The 23,598-nt window shown below is 35.8% G+C and overlaps 1 protein-coding gene across 1 annotated transcript; it reads left to right on the forward strand.

Annotated features, from left to right (window-relative positions):
* Window positions 1–14,961: 14,961 nt before the first annotated feature.
* Window positions 14,962–16,217, forward strand: LOC124893094. Its single transcript, XM_047404217.1, has 2 exons — window positions 14,962–15,282; window positions 15,822–16,217. The coding sequence occupies exons 1-2, from the start codon at window positions 14,962–14,964 to the stop codon at window positions 16,215–16,217; spliced, it is 717 nt and encodes a 238-aa protein (XP_047260173.1).
* The last annotated feature ends 7,381 nt before the right edge of the window (window positions 16,218–23,598 follow it).

The following is a 23,598-nucleotide window of genomic DNA, read 5'->3' on the forward strand; positions in this document are numbered from 1 at the left end:
ACTTAGTTATCTTATGTTGTTTTGATAGTCCGTACCTCATAAGCATAGTAATCCACAATTTTAGTCCAACTATTCAAACTAAGTATAGCCCAGTCCTACATGACTAGTATTCAGTTATCAATCATTCAGTAATCAGATAATCTTAGTATATGTCTGTTTCCATCACACAGTTTTAGACTCAGCATTCATACACTATCCATGTTTTACCGTATCCCAACTTCAGTTCTGCTTATATCATAAAAGTGTAGTTTTATAGAAACTAAATGTAGAGATTCACCAGCTTACCACATTATGTTTGTTGCTCATGCTTTTAAGATATTTTATCTTTTAGTTTATTCCAACCTATTGGTGAGTCTACTTAGACTTAGCATGCATGTTTTATAATTACGTATGTAATCAGTTTTAGTTATTGCATTCACCCATGCATACTCAGTACATTCCAAAAGTAATAATCCACATATACGTCTGTGTGGCTACATTATTTCATAATGTAGGTACTATTTGTAGCCCACATATTATGATCAGAAAGTTGCAATTTCCAACCAGCAGGTGATGAGTTCTCTTATTTCAAGAACTCCTGACAATTTTTAGTTCATGTACAGTTCATTTATTTCCATGTGTATTGATTAGTGGTAGTTGGAGGCATGTCCAAGCTACTTATAGTCAGTATAGTAGAGGCTTTATTTATGTCATTCAAATTCAGTCATTTAATTTCAGTGTCTTTCTTCAGATTTATCAGATTGTAAAGCTTTATTAGTGTTCTATTTATTTCAGATTTTCATTATGATTATATTTCCGCACAGCAAAACAAATATTTATCATGTTATAATTTATTTTCTTAATAGTATGCCAGTTTATGGGTTTTTTTAGGATCACTTGTGGTTCCTAAGCACCGTGTGACGACTAGGAATAGTTTCGGGTCATTACATCTAGTTTTTATTTTCAAATAGAATTTGTAATGGGAAAAAACAATTCACTCCCAGATTTCTTCTCTCCCATATTTATTGACTAGGGAACTTCAACAGAAAAATACTGAGACCCGAAATAATAGAAATAATATCGCTCATACCCCATTTCAATTTGAATGTTAAAAGATATTCAATATTGGTACAATTTCCATCTTTGCAAAAGAATCCATCACTAGTTACTACTATTTAAATAAGTTTATATCAATATAAATGCTTCTACCAAGAAACATGTTTTACATAAATTAATTTAGAATATAACTTCACCAAATTATTTCTCTAAAGACTTTAAATAGAAGGGTTAAAAACCTTTTTGAAGCGATCAATATTAACTCATTTTATAAGATTTCGTTAATTCTACCAGTAACTTTAAGATAACTAAACATTTTAGTTTTCTAATATATAAAATTATTTTTTGCAACAAAAATTATGTTGATGAATATTTAATTTTGTATTAATCAATTAGGTATGAATTATGCAGATAAAAATGCAATTTTGAAAAGTTTCACGTAGAATATCTCTACACTATCAAAATATTAAATAGTTTTCATAGATTATGGGTTTGTTTTCAAAGTCAAAATTAAATTATAAACACCATCAAAAAGATCTACACTATGTTCTCACCCGCGGAAAGAACCCAACAAACCATGTCACTACAGAATAAAGAAGCACAAGACACAACAAATGATGGACCCCATGAAATTCACCAAAAAGATCATGTGACTTCAAGACAAAGAAGCACAAATATTCATTTTACAAAAGACAAGGACAGATAAGACAACATGGTGGACCCTCCAAAAGGCAAAAATCCCTTCAAAAATATTTTAAAGACACATCTCTTCAAAGTCATCAAAGGTAATAATAACCTATTCGATGGGTATATAGTCATCAACTACCAGACAGGTGTAAGGGAAATAACATGTACTAGTATATAAACAGATGTAAAATAGAAAGAGTTTCTAAGATATGAGTGAGCACTTTTGAGGCCTATTTAAGGGATTTCAACTTGTAATAGGAGAGCATTCTATAATTTCCACAACTCAGAAACTCTCTACCATCTCCCACATTTTCCATCTCCCTCTGTAATCTCTGTACATTTCCCTAATAAATAAATTTTTTTTTGTAAGTATAAATTTCTCTCTTTCTCTACTATTTTATTTAATTTTTCTTTACATTTATTTTATTCTTATTTTGTTGTTTTAAAGTTAAAATACCTTCAAAGATTAAATTATTTTAAACTGTAATTTTGCTCCCCATTTTCCCGACCCGTCCCCTAAATGGTATCAAAGTCAAGTTTTTCAGGAGGGAGTGTGAGAATGAGTAGGAGTGGCTACAACGTTACTCTGTCCTAGAGGTGGTCGAAATTAGTGTTACTCTTGGAATAATCATTTTCTAGTTAGTAATTACTATTTTCTTCCTCTGTGTTCTTAGTTTTATTTCTTAAGTTGGGTAGCTGTTTAATAGTGGTTTAGACGTTGGTAAACCTGGAATTTTTAGTTGGATTAGCTCCGAGTATGTGGTAAAAATAGAGCCGGGCCCAAAAGGTGTTCCTGTCGCCAAGCCTATGGGAATAAAATAAAGAAATTTTAGAAGAAGAAAGTTAGTTATTACTACATTCAAAAATAATTATTATCTACATTCAAAAATAATTATTATCGAAGTTACATCTAAAGTAAATTTTAGTCCTAGGATAGTGTTTTCTCTCTCATTTGCAAAAATTCGAATGAATACTTCAACCAACCAAAACATAATAAATAGTGTTAATATTTCTGCTATCTCTAGTAAAATTGCTAAAATAGAAAGTGATTTACAAAATTGGAATATTTCAAAAGAAAGTTTTAATAGAGTCTATAAAATTGGTCACTTTGATTTCCTAAAAAAATATAATATTAAAACTTCTGAATCTACTATTGCAACTAACAAAAATATTGAAACTATTAAATTATTAGCAACTGAAGATATTAATAGATATAGAAAAAATTACAAGCTCCTTCACATAGGTCTTGTTTAAGTAGAAATTAAAACATTATATAGATTTGGTTTAGATGTTCCTATATGTCTACTTTTAAGAGATAATAGGTTATTAAATCTTGATGATTTATTATTAGCAATATTACAAAGTAACCTCGCTAATGGACCGGTATACTTTAATAGTTGTCCTAATTTTTCTATAGATATTAACGATTAAAATATTATGGATACTTTAACTTTAAATGTTAAAATGAAAAACATGAATAGTAGGGTAAGTACTAGTGAAATAGCAATAATATATATTGAATATATTATAGATTAATGGAAACAACCTTAGCCCCTAAGGCTAAAATAGATAGTAATAAATGAGCTACCATGTTTATGGAGGCTAATCAAAATCACAATAATATCTTTGTCCCAAAAATGATAAAATAGGATGATGCATTAATAAAAGAAAATTGGTATTTCGACTACATAATGGAGCCAGAAATAGAAGAAGAAAATTCAAATATTGGACAAGTAGTACAATATCAAGATGGATCTATAGATTTAAAATTTCTAAGATCACAATCCTTTAATCAAGCATTTTCAAGTAAAAGAATGTCCTTTGCTAGACCTTCAATCTCCAAATCTGTAGAAGAAAGGGAAGTAACATTAGAAGATATGGAAAGAAAATTAAAAGGATTTAATTTCGCTAAAACAATTCCCAATGTAGAATATGAATCTACAAATTTAAAACTAAAAATAAATAAGTACTGCTAGTGAAATGCTAGGAGTAGAGATTCCCTTTGCATGATTAGGTCAGATGTAATATTTAAACCTGACTTTAAATATCTAGATAAATTATGAAATAACCCAGAAAATTCTATTAAAAAGGATGGAATAAAAAATATATTCATTAAAAGAAAGATATTCTTTTAGAGAAAAATGGGACAATGATCTGAAATAATTAAGATGTGATATTGAATTTTTTAAATGGTTTGAAATCATAGGAAAATAGATGATCAAAAGGATTCGTTAAACATTATTGTTAATAAATGGTATACTACTAGTAATAAAATTATAGAATAAGTAATTCCCCCCCTAGAAGAAATTAGTCTACCAGTAGGATGGTAGAGTTGTTACTGGCTCACCTTTGAAATTAGATATAATAGATACTAAAGGTGATCCTACTAATAACGACATAAATTAGATACTTGTAATATCCCATACAATTTTTTATATTAGTATTTTTAAAAATAAGAGAAAAAAGGGAAAAGGGAGTGGAAGAACCTGATGGGCCAAGCCCATAAAACTGATGGGCCGTATGACTTAGAATTGGCAAATCTGCCAATGTGAGACAAAACAGAAAAGGCCAAATGGATTATATAAAATAAAGAGAAGGGAAACACTTTAGCCTATTCTCATAATTTCATGTTCAGGGATCATCGGGCAGCAAAAATAAATAGAAAAGTTAGTTAAAAGAAGGTGCAAATCCTATTGCTCAACCCTTCGGAAGTTCTGAAAAAGAAATTTTAGCATCTATTTGATTTGAGCTATCATTACCAACATTGATGGTAAACCTTCTTAGATAAATTTTTCGGATTCCTAGTTTAGGTAAATTATTTGAGGTACCGAAACTTAATTGCTAACGACAAGAATTATAGGTAGCAAGGTACGGTCTTGGATGCAAGGTTTGATAAATTGAAAGTTACCATGGAACTCTGATGGTTTAGTAATCTAATTTTATCATGGAGTTAACCTAAACAAGAAAATTAACACTACAATAGATATGATGTGATTATAGGTTTGATCCAAGAAAGTGATATTAATCGTTTGAGGTGACAAGTTTGGTATTTCAACACATATACTGTGAGTAGTAACCTTCCCATGATTTGTGCTTTTATTGAACTTGCATATCTTATACATGATTTTGATGAAAACAAGAATTACTAAATGCTTGAAATTGCATGTGGGGCAAGTCTTTTACTTGATATGATATTGAAATTGGGTATTTGAGATATTCATAAGATATATTTGTCGTTACTTGGGATATGATCACTAATCTTATGAAATTTCTTTAATTATATGAGAAATAAGTATTTTTTACATGTGGTTTATTCAAGTTTAAAAGTAATATAATTTGATATGAACTTTAATTGCTTTGTACTATTCTGAAAAATACTTTCATACGAATATCTATTGTTTACAAATAAAGTATAAGTGTGAGTAGACCTTAATTTGAATCCCATAGCTAACAGCAGAATCATTAGACATGGTGAACCTTGAATTTATTAATTACTGATAAAATCCTTGCTAGTGGGAAGGTAGAACTAGCATACTGTTATTGATCTCCCTCGACTAGGGACCTTCTGATATGATATTTGACTATTTTATAAAGGTTCCACTATTATTGGCTTTAATTGATGTAATGCCATACTAATTAGAAAATTAATTCTTGGAAACTGTAACACCCCGCAAAATTGTCCATGCATTAGCTCATGGTAATATGCTCTTAGAGTTAAATAACTAGAATATTGTCAAAGAGACTTGGTCTTATTTTTGGCTTCCAAAATGAGTAAAGTTTAAACCATAAATAATTTCCCTTATTACAATTTTTTATAATGTAGGAAATTAAATGAACTTTCCGTCGATATAAGATTCGCCCAATCCGATACCGGGATAAGAATTTAAGGCTAATTTAATTCCTAATCATAAAACACCATCATTTTGGTGCTTGGCATGTCGTGGAGTAGGCCTATTTAGCAATTGTCAAATTCTAGTAGCATAGCGCGATTGTAGCGCATCGCACTGAGGTTCCAGGTCCCAACCAGTGGGACAACGCGATGGCTCCGAGTTGCGGTGACCTTAATAATTCCCATCATCAATTTTCAGTGAGCCACCGCAATCGTGGCACGTCGTGGTGGTCCATAAAATAGGGCTCCCAATTATATTCTTATTCCATCTCATTTAGGGTTTATTGGGTATTTTCACCCCCTTATCATCTTAAACACGAGATTTTAATCCCAAATGACCTCATTATTAATATTTTCATCAGAAACCATCAAAAATACACCTTAGGGTTTCAAACAAGAAAACCCAAACAACTCAAGATTCAACTATGGATTTTAGAAATTGATTGAAGATTTGGGATCCCCAAGCCGTGGGCATCAAGAATCATCCTTTAATTTCCTAGATAGAGGTACGTGAGGTTTATCCTAAAAACTACATGGGATTATCAATACTAGAACGTTATTTAAAGATTATCAAGGATGAATTTTAAAGGGGTTTTGGAGCTTATGATTTAACTTTCGCATCTTAGGTCTGTTGATGATAGTTTTGTTTTGTTCTTTAGGCCTTTCCCCCTTAAATTGATTTAAACTTATATAAATATATATGATATTGAATATTTGATTGAGAGCATTATTATTGAAACCCCTCTCTTTGATGGTTAGAGTTGATGAACTTGGTGGGAATGATTTGAGATGCTTGTTTAATTTTTTGAAGGGGATCTTTTCAGTATTTAAGTATTTAACATGATATTTATGATTATGAGAGGGAGTTTCTTTTTATGATTTCTTCCTTGTCTTAAAAAAGAAAGAATTATCTATGAGTGATATCTTTGACATGACCACCTTGTGTATGTGAAATGGTGAAAAAGAGAGTTTCTTGCATATGTTTACATGAGCTTTAACAAAGAGTTTCTTGAATGATTTATTGATATGGTGGTCCCAGATTTAAGTTTTGAAACAGAGATTATTATATGCTAATAATGGCTCAGAAATGAGACTTGAAAGTCATTGGTATGACGATACCATATAAATGTAAGCCATAATAGAGTTAGAGTTTTTAGAGTATGTTTTCAAATAATTCATATCTTAAAGAGTTAAAAAAGGGAATAAAGAGAGTTAGGTGGTTGCCTAAAAAGGGCTAGAGTTCAAGTAACTCTTAGCTTAAAATCGTGATTTGTGTATCCGGGTATATTATTTTTACACTGGTGATGGCCGTGTGGCATAGTAGAGTCAAAGACTCCAACCCTTATGGCACACTTAGCTTAAAGGCTTGCCCACCGAGTCAATGGCGATTTCCATATGGCCCATGGAATTTTAGAGTTGTAGGGTATACCACCTAGCGCAGGAGTAAAACAAAGAATGTCTCCGAGTTCAAATGATTTTCTTTCAGAGTCTTTCAGAAATGCCCATTAGATTTCTTACTATATGATATGCTTATGAACTATTTTTAAATTGCTCTCATATATGTTGAATATAAATGATTATTTTGGATTTGATCTGCGTAGCAGTACATCTGTATAGACCTCCTACCTCTCAATTTTGGAGGCTCGGTCTAAGGGTCTGGCTAATCAGTAGAGTATCCCAGAGAGAAGTGATCTGTGCAGTGGTGATCCTTATTTGTTCCAGTAGGCCTATTATTTTAGATTATATTATTTCATTTTTTTGGTTTACTGGGGGGCCTTATCCTAGCTTTCAGATAGTTATCAGATTTTCATATAATAGATATTTCCTAGACTGTTCCAGATGTTATTTTGTTGAGTTTGGAATTCAATCCTTATTGTTAAACTAAAACCAGAGTATGACCATGTTTCCATATTTGATTATATTTCTGCATCTCCTTTTATTATGTGAATATTGTGCATGATTACCAGATAGAGTAGGATTCTTGGGCCTTCTTGGTTCAGGATGTCCATTATGGCTTGGCCCTAGTTTAGGTCATGAAAAACTTGGTATCAGAGAATGGCTCATGGTCCAAGGGTATCTACAAAATTGCATAGGGTAGAATCTTATTTATGGGATACAACAAGCCACACTTATAAGCAAGAGGCTAGTAGGAATTTAGGAATATTTCCTTTCTTTGTAATTTAGTTCGTGCTTTGAAGTCTAATCTATCCTCTAATCTATCATCTATTGCATTTCAGAAAAATAATCATGCCTCCCCATCGTACTAACGATCAGAATGCTCAGACAGATGAGGTCCGTCCAACTCATGTTATGAGGACCCAAAATAGATCTCAGACTTCAGAGATTGATACTACTCTGGAAGTCCCACTTGCTCAGACCAGCCCACCTAGGGCACCCATAGCTCTCCGGATAGGGACTAACCGCACTCAGCCTAGTGAGAGAGAAGTATCTAATGCTTAATTCAGATATTTCATTCATATGCTTGCACAGTTCGTAGCCATATAGACTCAATGGTTTGAAGATATTGGGTATATATCTTTTAATTCTGAGGCTATAAGAGTGGGCCAATTCATGAGGATAAACCCGCCCAAGTTTACTGGTACTAAGGTAGAAGAGGATCCACAGGAGTTTGTGGATGTGATGGATAAGATTTTTAAGTTGATGCATGTAGATGAGTTAGAGAGGGTTGAGTTAGCATCTTAATAGCTTAAGGATGTTGTGAGCCAATGGTATAATGAGTGGGAAGATTTAAAGAGTGAGCATGCCGAGCCCATAGTTTGGGCCAAGTTCAAGGAAGCTTTCCTCGATCGGTTCTTTCCTCTCGAGTTGAGGGATGCCAAAACTGAAGATTTCATAAATGTAAAGTAGGGAAAGATGAGTGTACAAGAGTACACTCTAAAGTTCAACCACCTAGCCTGTGAAAAATAAGGGAGAAATCATCTAGGGAGATATCAGTTTGGTGCTATCGTGTGTTATTCGTATGGCCAGCTAGGCCATATTCATAAAGAATGTCCAGCAGTAAAGGGTAATGTTGGTGGATCCAAGTCATAGGCTAATTCTTCTTCACCACCACCGCCTCAGAAGGGTGCCACTTCTGCCGTTGGAAATGGCCGCAACCGGTTGTACGCCTTAAACAAACTCCAAGAGGCAGAGTCCTCACTGGATGTAGTTACTTATAGATTGCAAATCTTTTCCCATGATGTTTATGTGTTACTTGATCTCGGGTCTACCCTTTCATAAGTGACCCCTTATGTCGCTTTTGGTTTTGGGTTTGAACCCGAAGTGATTGCTGAGCCCTTTTAATTTCTAATCTGGTGGGGGATTCTGTGGTGGTTAGGAGGGAGTATAAAAATTATGTGGTGACTGTTTGTGGCCGAGAAACTGTGGAAGACCTCATAGTCCTAGAGATGCTTGATTTTAATGCTATCCTAGGGATAAACTGGCTTTATTCATGCTATGCCACATTAAATTGTAGATCCCTAAGAGTCACCTTTTCTTTTCCAAATAAACCAATGATAGAATGGGGGGGGCATTCTTTAATGCCTAGAGGGAAATTTATATCTTATCTCAGAGCCTATAAAATTATTTCTAAAGGTTGTTTGTACCATCTTATTCGAGTTAAAGATTCTAATACCGAAAGTCCTTCCTTTTTATCTGTCCCGATAGTAAATAAGTTACCAAAAGTCTTTCCAGATGATCTCCTGGGAATACCACTTGATAGGGAGATAGATTTTGGCATTGATTTATTGCCAGATACCAGTCCCATCTCTATTACGCCATATAGAATGGGTCCAGTAGAGTTAAAAGAGTTGAAAGAACACCTATCAGATCTTCTAGATAAAGGTTTTACCCATCTTAGTATTTCTTCCTGGGGTGCACTTGTGCTCTTCGTGCAGAAGAAAGGTGGTTCCCTTCGTATGTGTATAGATTACCGTTAGTTGAATAAGGTCAAAATTAAAAATAAATATCCTCTTCCTTGGATTGATAATCTTTTTTACCAGCTTCAGGAAGCTAAATGTTTTTCAAAGATAGACCTTTATTCGAGATATCATCAGTTGAAGGTTAGGGAGTCAGAAATTCCCTAAATAGCTTACCAAACCTAATACAGTCATTATGAATTCTTAGTCATATCCTTCAGGTTGACTAACATCCCTGCAACCTTCCTAGATCTTTTGAACAGCGTATTCCATCAGTTTCTAGATCTGTTTATTATAGTTTTCATTGATGATATTCTAATTTATTCCAAGAGTGAGAAGGACCATGCCAATCACTACTTAATCATCCATTAGACTCTCAAAGATCAAGAGTAGTATGTGAAATTTTCCAAGTGAGAATTCTGCCTTAATGCTATTGCTTTCTTGGGGCATATCGTGTCTAGTGATGGGATTAAGCTTGATCCCCAGAAGATTGAGTCATTGAGAAAATAGCGCAGACCCACAACTCCTATCGATATTTGGAGCTTCTTGGGTTTGGCAGGGTATTAAAGAATATTTATAGAGAGTTTTTCTTCAAAAGCTGCACCACATACTAAGTTAACTCAGAAAAAGGTGAAGTTCGTGTGGTCTAACTCCTGTGAGAATAGTTTTGAGAAGTTAAAAGATAGGTTGACAACTGCTCTTGTTTTGACTCTTTCGAAAGGTACAAAAGGGTTTATTGTGTACTGTGATATGTCCCGTGTGGGACTTAGGTGTGTACTTATGTAGCACGGTAAGGTGGTGGCTTATGCATCTAGGCAATTAAAGGTGAATTAGTGAAATAACCCCACCCACGACTTGGAGTTAGAGGATATGGTTTTTTCACATCAAATCTAGCGGCATTATCTTTAAGGGGTAGATGTTGATGGTTTCATTGACCATAAGAGTTTACAGTATATTTTCTCGTAGAAAGAATTGAACCTCAGGCAATGGTGCTGGTTGGAATTGGTAAAGGATTATGACATGAGACTACAATATCATTCGAGCAAGGAAAATATGGTAGCCGACGCCCTTAGCAGGATGTCTATAGGTAGTCTTTATCATGTTAAAAAAGGGAAAAGAGAGGTGGTGAAGGATATTCACCGACTAACAAATCTTGGAGTACGAATCTTAGATTTCAAAGATGGAGGGGTAGGTTTTCACGAGATAGCTAAATCATCCCTTTGTATGGAAGTTAAAGAGAAGCAGATCGAAGATCCCATCTGGATGTAGATCAAGAAAGATGTGGGTCAACAGAAGGTAATGTTCTTTTAAATTGGTGGTGATGGTATTTCGAGATATTAGGGTAGATTATGTGTGCCAGATGTAGATTGTCTACGGAAGAGAATTCTTGACGAAGCTCACACTTTGAGGTATGTTGTTCACCCAGGCTCTACCAAGATGTATCATGATCTGAAAACTATTTATTAAAGGACTAATATGAAGCATGATGTGGCTAACTATGTCGCCAAGTATTTGAATGTCAACAAGTTAAGGTAGAACATATGAGGACTGGTGGTTCTTCCCAAGTGATTGCCTTGCCCTTATGGAAATGGGAAATGATCAATATGGATTTCATTACAGGACTTCCGAGGTCCCGAAACCAGTATGATTCTATTTGGGTAATTGTTGACAGGCTGACCAAGTTAGCATATTTTCTCCCTGTGAGGACTAACTATTTGGGAGATGATTATGCTAAATTTTACATTGAGAGGATAGTCTATTTGCATGGGGAACCTGTATCCATCATATCTGACAGAGGTACGCTTTTCTCTTCACAGTTTTGGAGATCTGTTTAGAGGGGTTTAGTTACCCAAGTAAACTTGAGTACTGCTTTCCACCCTCAGAATGATAGGCAAGTTGTGCGCATAATTCAGACCCTTAAGGATATGGCTCCATTTAAAGCTTTGTATGAGAGAAGATGTAGATCCCCAATAGGGTCATATGAATTAGGTGAGACTCAGCTTTTCGGGCCTAATCTTGTTCATCAGGCAATAGAGGACATAAAAATAATTAGAGAACGACTTGAAACAGCCCAGAGTAGAAAAAATCCTACGTCAATGTTAGGAGAAGAGACTTAGAGTTTAAGGTTGGTGATTGGTTGTTCCTCAAAGTCTCCCATATGAAGGGATTTATACGATTCTGGAAGGAAAGTAAGCTGATTCCTCGCTATATAGGGCCATACCAAATTTTGAGAAGGAAAGATGGAGTTCCGTACGAGTTAGAGTTGCCTATAAGTTTGGGTTTTGTTCATCCGATATTTCACATATCCATGTTGAAGAAATGTATTGGAGACCATTAATTAGTGTTTCCTATAGAGGAGGTCAAAGTGACAGACTCCTTATCCTATTAAGAAGAGCCCATGGAAGTCTTGGATTGCCAAATTAGGAAACTAAGGAGCAAAGAAATAGCCTCGGTCAAAGTGTTGTGGAAAAATCAGAATATTGAAGAAGCAACTTAGAAATCAGAAAATGACATGAGAGATAAATAACCAGACTTATTTAATCCGGTGAATGATGAAATAGAAGTTACAATCCATGTCTTATTCTTTTATGGCCTTAGTGTACATTAAATCATGCCTGTTTGTGTTCTGTGTCATCATTCAGAGACGAATGATAACAAGGGGGGATAATAAAATACCCCATAAAATCGTCCATCCGTTAGCTCGTGGTAATATGCTCTTAGAGTTAAAAGACTAGAATAGTGTCAAAGAGACTTAGAATCATTTTTGGCTTCCAAAATATGTAACGTTTAAACCATATATAATTTCCCTAATTTTAATTTTTTATCATTTGGAAAATTAAATGAGCTTTCCGTCGATATAAGATTCTCCCAAATTCGATACCCGAGCAAGAAGTTATTGCTTATTTAAGTCCTAATCGTAAAACACCATCATTTTGGTGCTTGGCACGCGGTGGAGTGGGCCTATTTAGAAATTGTCAAATTCCAGTAGCATAGTGTGATTGTGGCACGTCGCACTGAAGTTCCAGGTCCCAACCAATGGGACAATGCAATGGCTCCACATCGTGGTGACCTTAAAAATCTCATTTGCCCATTTCCAGTGAGCCACCGCGATCGTGGCGTGTCCCAATGGTCCATAAATTGGGATCCCAGTTATATTTTTGTTTCATCTCATTAAGGGTATAGTGGATATTTTTTACCCCCTTTATCAGGTTAAACACGGGATTTTAATCCCAAATGACTTCATTATTAATATTTTCATCAGAAACCATCAAGAACACTCCTTAGGGTTTCAAAGAAGAAAACCCAAACAACTCAAGATTCAATCGTGGGTTATAGAAATTGATAGAAGATTCGAAATCCCCAAGTTTTCGGCATCAAGAATCATCCTTTAATTTCCTAAATAGAGGTACGTGGGATTTATCCTAAAGACTACATGGGCTTATCAACACTAGAACATGAATTTTAAAGGGGTTTTGAAACATACGATTCAAATTTTGCATCTTAGGTGTGTTGATGATATTATTGGTTTGGTCTTTAGGACTTTCCCCCTTAAATTTATTTAAACTTATATGAATATGTATGATGTTTAGTATTTGATTGAGAGCATTATTATTGAAATACCTCTCTTTGATGTTTATAGTTGATGAACTTGTTGAGAATGATTGGAGATGCTTGTTTAATGTTTTGAAGGGGATCTTTAAAATATTTAAGTATTTAACATGATTTTTATGATGATGAGATGGAGTTTCTTGTTATAATTTCATCCTTGTCTTAAAAAGAAAGAATTGCCTGTGATGATATCTTTTACATAACCACCTAGTGTTTGTGAAATGGTGAAAAGTAGGGTTTCTTGCATATGTTTACATGAGGTTTAAGAAAGAGTTTCTTAAATGATTTATTGATATGGTGGTCCCAGGTTTACGTTTTGAAATAGAGATTATTATATGCTAATAATGGCTCAGAGATATGACTTGCAAGTCAATGGTATGACGATACCATATAAATGTATGCAATAATAGAGTTAGAGTTTTCAGAGTATCTTTTTAGAGAATGCATGTCTTAAAGAGTTAAAAATTGGCATAAAGAGAGTTAGGTAGTTACCTGAAGAGGGATAGAGTTCAAGTAGCTCTTAGTCTAAAATCGTGATTTGCCGATTTGCATATATTATTTTTACGCTGGAGATGGTCGTGTGGCATAGCAGAGTCAGAGACTCTAAACCTTGCAGCACACTTAGGTTAGAGGCTTCCCTACCAAGTCAATGATGTATTCCATATGGCCTGTGGAATTTCAGAGTTGTAGGGTAAACCACCTAGCGCAAAAGTAAAACAAATAATGTCTCTGAGTTCAAATGATTTTCTTGCAGATTCTTTCAGAAATAGCCATGAAATTTCTTACTATATGATATGTTTATGAACTGTTTTTCAATTGGTCTCATATATGTTGAATATAAATTATTATTTTTGATTTGCTCTGCGTACCAATATATCTGTGTTGAACCCCTACCTCGCAGGTTCGGAGGCTCAGTCTAAGGGTTCGGCTAATCAGTAGAGTCTTCCAGAGAGAAGTGATCGGTGCAGTGGTGAGCCTTCTTTGTTCCAGAAGGCCTGTTATTTTAGATTATGTTATTTCGTTATTTTGGTGTACTGGGGGCCTTGTACCCGCTTTCTGATAGTTGTCATATTTTCATGCAGTAGAGATTTCGCAGACTGTTCCAGATGTTTGGTTGAGTTTGGAATTCATTCCTTATTGTTAAACTAATTCCAGAGTATGACCATATTTCCGTATCAGATTATATTTTAGCATCTCCTCTTATTATGTGAATGTTGTGCATGATTACCAGATAGAGAAGGATGCCCGGGCCTTCATGGTTTGGGATATCCGTCATGGCTAGGCCCTAGTTCGGGTCGTGGCAAACTTGGTATCACATCATGGTTCATGGTCCTTGGGTGTTTGCAAAATTGCATCAGGTAAAATCTTGTTTATGGGTGTGTAGCGCACCACACTTATAAGTAAGAGGCTACTAGGCATTTAGGAATGTTTCCCCTCTTTGTAATTTAGTTCATACTTTGGAGTCTAATCTGTCCTCACATCTGTGATCTCTTGCATCACAGAAAAACAATCATGCCTCCCCGTTGTACTAACAATCAGAATGCTCAAACAGATGAGGTCCGTCCCACTCATGGGATGAGGACCTGAAACAGAGCTTAGACTTCGGAGATTGATACTACTCCGGGAGTCCCACTTACTTAGACCAGCCCACCTAGGGCATGTAGATCTCTCCGGATGGGGACTAACAACACTCAGTTTCTTAAGAGAGAAGTGTCTAATATAGAATTTATACAGTCCATTCATATGTTTGCACAATTAGTAGCCACACAGACTCAACAATCAAAAGATATTGGGTCTGCATCTATTAAGTATGAGGCTACAAGAATGGGCCAGTTCATGACGATAAACCTGCCCAAGTTTACTGGTACCAAGGTAGAAGAGGATCCACAAGAGCTTGTGGATGAGATAGAGAACATATTTAAGGTGATGTATGTAAATGGGGTAGAGGGGGTTGAATTAGCAGCTTACTATCTTAAGGATACAGTAGACCAATTGTATAATGAGTGGGAATATTCAAAGAGTGAGCATGCTGAGCATACAGTTTGGGCCAAGTTCGAGAAAGTCTTTGTCAATCGGTTCTTTCGTCTCGAGTTGAGGATGGCCAAAGACGAAGAGTTTAAAAATTTAAAGCAGGGAAAGATAAGTGTCTAGGAGTACACTCTAAAGTTCAACTAACTAGCCCGTTATGCTCTAGATATGACTAGTAACATGAGAGCTCCAATGATAAAATTTGCATCTGGCCTTTTAGATGACTTAGTGCTCGAATGTAAGGGAGCAATATTGAATCAGGACATGGATTTTGCTAGACTATCAGTCCACATGCTGCAAGTTAAGGAAAAGTAAAAAGAAGATCACTGAATCTAGAGAGAAAGAAAGACAAGAAAAGAGAGCCAAAACAACAGATCAGAGCTACAGTCAACAGTAGAGTAGGAATTGGGATAATAAATAGAAGAAGAAAAAAAAAGAATTAGAGTAATGCAAAGTCTATAGCCAGTGCCCCAGTGACTAGACGCCCATCTGAATAGCGCACTCAGGATTTTTAGCATAGGCCAGGGCTGAGGATGCAGGGTTCACAGTCTCAAGGAAGTGTAGCTCGGACCTCTTGTACATACACGCACTGTGAAAAATAAGGAAGGAATCATCTAGGGAGATGTCAGTTTGGTGTTATGGTGTCTTATTTGTAGGGACAGCCAGGCCATATTCAGAGAGAATGTCCGGTAGCAAAGGGTAATGTTGGTGGAGCCAAGTCAGAGGCTAATTCTTCTGCACCACCACCGCCTCAGAAAGGTGCCACTTCAGCCGCTGGAAAAGGCTGCAACCGGTTGTACGCCTTAAAAAACCGCCAAGAGGTAGAGGCCTCACCGAATATATTTACTGGTATGTTGCAAATCTTTTTTGGTGATATTTATGTGTTACTTGATCTCAGGTCTACCCTGTCATATATGACCCCTTATGTGGCTGTTGGTTTTGGGTTTAAACCCGATGTGATTGTTGAGGCCTTTTCTGTTTCCACTCTAGTGGGGGATTATGTGGTGGCTATGAGGGTGTATAGAAATTGTGTGGTGACTATTTGTGGCTGAGATACACTAGCAGACCTCATAGGCCTAGACATACCTGATTTTGATGCTATCCTAGGGATGGACTGGCTTCATTCATGCTATGCCATATTAAATTATAGAACCCAAAGAGTCATTTTTTCTTTTCCAAATGAGCCAGTGATAGAATGGGGGGGATTCTTTAGAGCCTAGAGGGAACTTTATATCTTATCTCAGAGCCCGTAAACTTATTTCCAAAGGTTGTTTGTACCATCTTATTCAGGTTAAAGATTCTATTACCGAAAGTCCTTCCTTTCCATCTATCCCAGTAGTAAATGAGTTCCCAAAAGTCTTTCCAGATGATCCTTCAGGAATACCAGGAATACCACTTGATAGGGAGATAGATTTTCGCATTTATTTAGTGCTAGATGTCCGTCCCATCTCTATTCTGCTATATAAAATGGCTCCAACAGAGTTGAAAGAGTTAAAAGAGCAGCTAGCAGATCTTCTAGATAAAGGTTTTATTCGTCTTATTATTTCTCCCTGGGGTGCACCTATACTTTTTATGCAAAAGAAAGATGGTTCCCTTCGTATGTGCATAGATTACAGTCAGTTGAAGAAGGTGACAATTAAAAATAAATATCCTCTTTCTAGAATTGATGATTTTTGTAAGCAGATTCAAGGTGCTAAATGTTTTTCAAAGATAGACCTTCATTCGGGATATCATCAGTTGAAGGTTAGGGAGTCAGATATTCCCAAAACAGCTTTCCAAACCAGATATGGTCATTATGAATTCTTGGTCATGTCTTTCAGGTTGACTAACACCCTTGCATCCTTCATGGATCATATGAACTGGGTATTTCGTCAGTTTCTAAATCTATTTGTTATAGTTTTCATTAATGATATTTTGATTTATTCTAAGAGTGAGGAGGACCATGCCAATCACATCTGTATCATCCTTCAGACTCTCAAAGATCATGAGTTGTATGCAAAATTTTCCAAGTGCGAATTCTGGCTTAATGCTATTACTTTCTTGGGCATATCGTGTCTAGTAATGAGAATAAGGATGATCCCCAGAAAATTAAGGCTGTGAGAAAATGGCCCAGACCCACGACTCCAACCGATATTTAGAGATTCTTGGGTTTGGCAAGGTATTACAGAAGATTTTTTGAGAGTTTTTCTTCCATAGTTGCACCACTTACTTAGTTGACTCATAAAAAGGTGAAGTTCGTGTGGTTTGACTCCTATGAGAATAGTTTTGAGAATTTAAAAGATAGGTTTAAAACTGCTCCTGTCTTGACTCTGCCAGAAGGTATGGAAGGGTTTGTTGTATACTGTGATGCATCCTGTGTGGTACTTGGGTGTGTACTTATACAGCACATTAAGATGGTCGCTTATACATCTAGGCAGTTGAAGGTGCATCAGCAAAATTACCCCACTCATGACTTGAAGTTGGTGGCTATGGTGTTTGCGCTTAAAATCTGGTGACATTATCTTTATGGGGTGCATGTTGATGTTTTCACTGACCATAAAATCTTACAGTATGTTTTCTCACAGAAAGAATTAAACCTCAGGCAACGGCGATAGATGGAATATCTAAATGATTATGACATGAACCTACATTATCATTCAAGCAAGGCAAATGTGGTAGCCGACACCTTTAGCAGGTTGTCTATGGGCAGTCTTTCTCATGTTGAAGAAGGTAAAAGAGAGATGGTGAAGGATATTCACCGACTAAAAAATCTTGGCGTGCGACTCTTAGATTTCAAAGATGGAGCGGTAGTTGTTCATGAGATAGCTAAATGATCCCTTTGTACGAAAGTTAAAGAGAAGCATATCGAAGATCCTATTGTGATGCAGATTAACAAAGATCTGGGTCAACAGAAGGTGATATTGTTTGAATTGGTGGTGATGGTATTTTGAGATATCAGGGTAGATTGTGTTTGCCAGATGTAGATGGTTTGTGGAAGAGAATCCTTGATGAAGCTCACACTTCAAGGTATGTTGTTCACCTAGGCTCTACCAAGATGTATCATGATCTGAAAACCATTTATTGGTGGAATAATATAAAGCATAATGTGCCTAACTATGTCGCTAAGTGTTTGAACTGTCAACAAGTTAAGGTAGAATATATGAAGACTGGTGGTACTTCCCAAGTTATTGCCTTGCCCTTATGAAAATGGGAAATGATCAATATGGATTTCATTACGGGACTTCCGAGGTCCCGAAACCAGTATGATTCTATTTGGGTGATTGTTGACAGGCTGACCAAGTCAGCACATTTTTTGCCTGTAAGGACCAACTATTCAGGAGATGATTATGCCAAATTTTACATTGAGGGGATAGTCCATTTGCATGGGTCACCTGTATCCATCATATCTGACAGAGGTACACATTTCTCTTCACAATTTTTTAGGCCTTTTCAGAGGAGTTTAGTTACCCAAGTGAACATGAGTACTGCTTTCCACCCTCAGAATGATGGGCAAGTTGTGCGCATAATTCAGACCCTTAAGGATATATTGAGGGCTTGTGTAATTGACTTCAAAGGTAGTTGGGTAGATCACTTTTCGTTAATAGAGTTCGCTTATAATAATAGCTACCATGCCTGTATTAAGGTGCCTCCATTTAAAGCTTTGTAAGGGAGAAGATGTAGATTATTGGTAGGGTCGTATGAATTGGGTGAGACTCAGTTTTTTGGGCCTGATCTTGTTCATCAGGCGATAGAGGACGTGAAAATAATTAGAGAACGACTTGAAACAGCCTAGAGTAGAAAAAGATCCTACACCGATGTTAGGAGAAGAGACTTAGAGTTTGAGTTTTTTGATTGGGTGTTGATGTATGACCAAAATCTAACACATTTAATGCTTTTTAGCTCAAATTAATTGTGAATTCTGAAGCAACTCTTGTTGTTTTGATATGTTTGCTCATGATATTGCTGTAAAAGACTAAAGGAATGGAAATAAAAGACAATGGAGCAAAAGAGTTGAAAATTTAAGCAAAAGAGAAGACAGCATGGCTGACGACACCCGTAATAAGTCGTCAGCCTTGTGATAGCCTATCAGAAGCAGCATCAGCCTTAACCAGGGAATTAGAGCTTAGAAGCAGTTCTGATGACGTCTGTGATGTGGTGTTAAGTGGGTGATAGGGCATCAATAATAGCATTAGCCTTAAGCACAAAATCAGCGATAGGAGAAGACATCTAACGATGTTAGTGATACGCCATTAGATCCTTGACATGGTGTTAGAGTCATCATCAGCCTAAGTCAGAGAATTTAAGAAAATGGAGCAAGTCTGATGCTATCCGAGATAGGGCATCAAACTCTTGATGCGGCATCAGCTTGGGCGTCTCCTAATCCTATTTTATTTTCTTCAGCACTTATCAACTATTTATGGATTCCTATTTTCGGGATTAAATTGAAGAAACTACTTGTTGATTTGCATCTGTTCGTAAGTTTATCCTTATTATCATAAATTCAACTTTGTATTTCGTTCATCAAGTCATGAGCGGCTAATTCTATTAGCCTAAGTTATGGGATCCATGGACTAGGATTTGATAGGTTACTAGGTATTTAATGGATCCAAAGAGTAGTAGGACATCTTGAAATTCTGTTGTTATAACTGAAATCTACAGGTTGCAAACATTAGGTTATGCCTTAGGTTTTATTTGCTTCTAATGGAGAAATAGACTAGAGGTTGTGAATTATCAATAGGGACTCGGAAGCTAACAACCTTTTGTTTAATGATCTATGTCGTAACTGGATTGATCTATTTGAGATAAAATCCTATTGGAAATAGATAGGTTATCTAAGTTCAAGAGAATTAGATAATAAATTGTCTAGTGAGGTCGAGAGATAAGTCAGATAGTATCATCACCAGGGAGAATTTGTTGTTTCTACTTACTTCAAGAATCCCAATCATTACCTAGTAACTGTTAATTCCCAAAACCCATGGTGAACATAACTCTTGTTTCCCATTTAGACTGATTTCAAAGACTAAAATATTGAAAGTGACAATTAACTCTCTGTGAAGCTTAAACCCCCATTTTATCTTTTTATATCGATTGTTTGAATTTAACTTGTATCTTTAGATTCAAACTAGTTTAATTGCCACTCACATTGTTCCTTGTGGGATTTGACCCCACCTAGTTGGGTTTTATATTGACAACGATCGCTTATACCCATTCAAGAGTGTAATTTGAGAGTTATAAAAAATGACACTGTTGCCGGGGAACAATTTGGTGTATTGAGTTGGTTTGGAATTTTAACCTACTAGCTTGAATTCAAACTTGTAAATATTTATTTTTAGTTTTCTTTTATTTCTTGTGTTATGTATATTTTTATTTTAGTTTACTTATTACTATGGCGTCGTGGAATGATTATGAGCTTGGTGGTTTGAAATCTTATCTTGATGATCCATGTCCATATTGTGATGGACCTCAGTTTTGTCAAGACTGTTGATATGCTTTACAGAGAGAGATGTGTGCGCCATCTCCATCCTACCAGGAGTATAATTATTCTTTATATGGCGGTCGAGATGGACATTGGAGTGATTACCCAAATACCCTCTCCCACTATTGTGCTAACCCAAATTCTAGTTCTTCTTATGAGTTTGATAGGTCTTATGGTCAAAAAAAGGAAGAAGAAATAACCGGTAAGAGTGGTATTGAAGCTATGTTTTAACAAATGTTGGATCTCCAGAAAGAAACATATGATAGCTTATGTGATATGCGTCAAGATATGAATCCGATTATTCATGAGGAGATGGATATAGATGTCAATTATTCAAAGCATTCTTCTATATTATGTTTAGATGATATCTTGTCTGTGGAATCATTTAACATAATGGAAGAGTGTGAAGATAAGTAGCAAGAATCCTATACTGATGATGATCTTGATGTTGATCTTCCATTAGAGATTTTCCAACCAACCAAACTATTCATGAACTAAGATGCGAAAGACGAGGAAATGGTACAAGAATTGAAAGAAGAAATCAAGAACAATCCTTGTGAAGACTCTAGTCCATTTCGAGGTAAAGATACTAATAGAGACGGTACTCCAAAATTGAGAGTCAGTCCTCATTCGAACAACTTTTCAATATTATGCTTGGTGGATGTGAAGAAAGTTGAACCACCCAAGCAAATGATGAATTTTGAAAATAAAAAGGAAAATTCTTACATTTTAGAGTTTATCTTTCTGAAAGGGTATACAACAACCCCATTCTTAAAGTCCAAAAAGCTTAAAGTTTGATATCTATTTAGTGGCTTTTTAAGATCCTCATCGTTTCCCAATGAGCCCACGTAAAAGTTCGATGAGAAATTGGGCAAGCGGTTCAAGTCTTTGAAGTGGCGTGATAGAACATTCCTTGTCATGCCCTCACATTTGCCCAATGGACCTAAAAGATGTAAAGATCAAAAGAAGGGGATGATAATTTAAATCATCAAAGTGGAGGGATAAAGAATAACTGGATGTTGTCTTGCCACGATACTAAATTTGGCACTTCTTGGGAGGCAACCCAAGGTATTTTGTTGTTTGTATTCGTATTATGTGATTGACATCAGATCTTCGCACCCATGGTGCCACAAGTATGTTTCTATGTCTCTTGTTTTGGTTTGACGCATTGGGGATATTCCATGATTTTAAGTTGAGGGTGTTAGGGCTACTTATTGGAGTTGATATCCTCCTGGGGTTTTTATTGTTGTGCCTCTTTTCCCCGGAGTCTTGTTCGTAGTAGAGATGGTATTTTTAGGCGTATTGCACTTGTTTTGTGACGTGTTGTAGTTGACTAGGTGAATTACAAGTAACTAAGGCAGTTAGCTTGTTTTTGAGATTTTTGAGCACCTCTCCATTGGTCTGATATATTACTATGTGAATTGCACCCATTTGTGATCATGGTGTATCTTTTTGTCGCATTAGTTTTACAATTAAATAACCTTTGTTAAACAATTGCATAAACTGGATATGTGGTGATATGCGAGATACTTGTGTGCCTTATGTGTGTAAGGTCTTACTCAATTCCCATTGTGTGTTTAATCTAGAACTTGGCTTGTTAGTCTTGCCAAGGTCATAGGATAGGAATTAGGAAAGGATCATAGGCCATTTTTTATTTTAGCCCACTTTAGCCAAAATAATCTTCCCTATGTGTAAAATTTCTCTTGATCCCTGTTTTGAGTCTAATTAGCCTATTTCTTTCTACAGCACCTCTCACCTTCCCGTTTACATCACAATGAACCTATTTTTTCCCTAGTCCTTCTTGGACACTGTGCACCTTGACTAAGGCAGATAGCCTAAGTTAAGGCTGGCTATCATAGGGGTGCGTGATACAAAATCAGCATGAAGAGAGGAAGGATAAAAAATAATAAAAATTTAGGTGTGGTGAAAAATGAATAAGAAATGAGAAATTGTGTAGAAGATGATAAAAAGATAATGTGATAATTGAAAAGACCACATCCATCTTGAGCATGTGTGATCAATAAAAGATAGAAAGAAAATAAGGTAGGGAGTTGAAACCCCAAGAGTTTAGTGTAGTGTCAAGAAGGCATAGTCTCTCTGAAATATCAATGAATATCATACCAGCCCCTAGCCTACGTTACAAGATTAAGAAAAGCCCTACAGTAATCCGAACTGACCTGTCTGACGACTTGGGTACTAAATATAAGGGCAATCCTATGGCATTTTATGCACAATGTTGGAACTTCATTCTGAGAGTGACTTTTGTGTTTATCCCTGTGTTTATGTATGTAAATTCTGACATGAGTGAAAAAGGGATTTCTTTATTGTGAGGGCACACTACGTAGTTGCTAATCACTGCCTTATTCGGATAGTATGATTTGGGTATGTGTTAGGTTGTTATTGCTAAAATTCTTGCCATATGTTGATCCTTGTGAGTTATATGGGTGTTTTCAATAATAGACACAGTTGCTCTTAATTTGACTGACCTTGGAGATAGTGCATGTATTCTGAATTAATATGAATAGTTAGTTGCCAACTTGTACTTTGTATGCTCTTAGTTAGTTTGTTGCTTAAGGACAAGCAATTCTTTATGTTGAGGGTGTTTATGTGTGAGCAAAAGCTAGCATATTTAATGCTTTTTAGCTCAAAATAATTATGAATTCTGAAGCAACTCTTGTTGTTTTGATATGTTTACTCATGATATTATAGTAAAAGAATGAAGGAATGGAAATAAATAACAATGGATCAAAAGATTTGAAAATCTAAGAAAAGGAGAAGAAAACATGGCTTATGACATCCGTGATAAGTCATCAGCCTTGTGATAGCCTATCAGAAGCAGCGTCAGCCTTAACCAAGGAATTGGAAATAAGAAGCAATTCTGACGACGTCTGTGATGTGGCGTAAAGTAGGTAATAAGGCATCAAGAATGGCATCAGCCTTAAGCAGAAAATCAGAATCAAGAAAAGACATCTGACGAC

Source organism: Capsicum annuum, unplaced genomic scaffold, assembly GCF_002878395.1.
Source record: "Capsicum annuum cultivar UCD-10X-F1 unplaced genomic scaffold, UCD10Xv1.1 ctg5375, whole genome shotgun sequence".
NCBI classification, from domain to species: domain Eukaryota; kingdom Viridiplantae; phylum Streptophyta; class Magnoliopsida; order Solanales; family Solanaceae; genus Capsicum; species Capsicum annuum.

Excerpts from the sequence above, each read along its gene's own strand:
- LOC124893094 (XM_047404217.1), top strand. The coding sequence starts at position 14,962 with ATGGGCCAGTTCATGACGATAAACCTGCCCAAGTTTACTGGTACCAAG. Across the intron at positions 15,283-15,821 it reads TAAAGCAGGGAAAGATAAGT|GGACAGCCAGGCCATATTCA; the intron begins GTCTAGGAGTAC and ends TCTTATTTGTAG.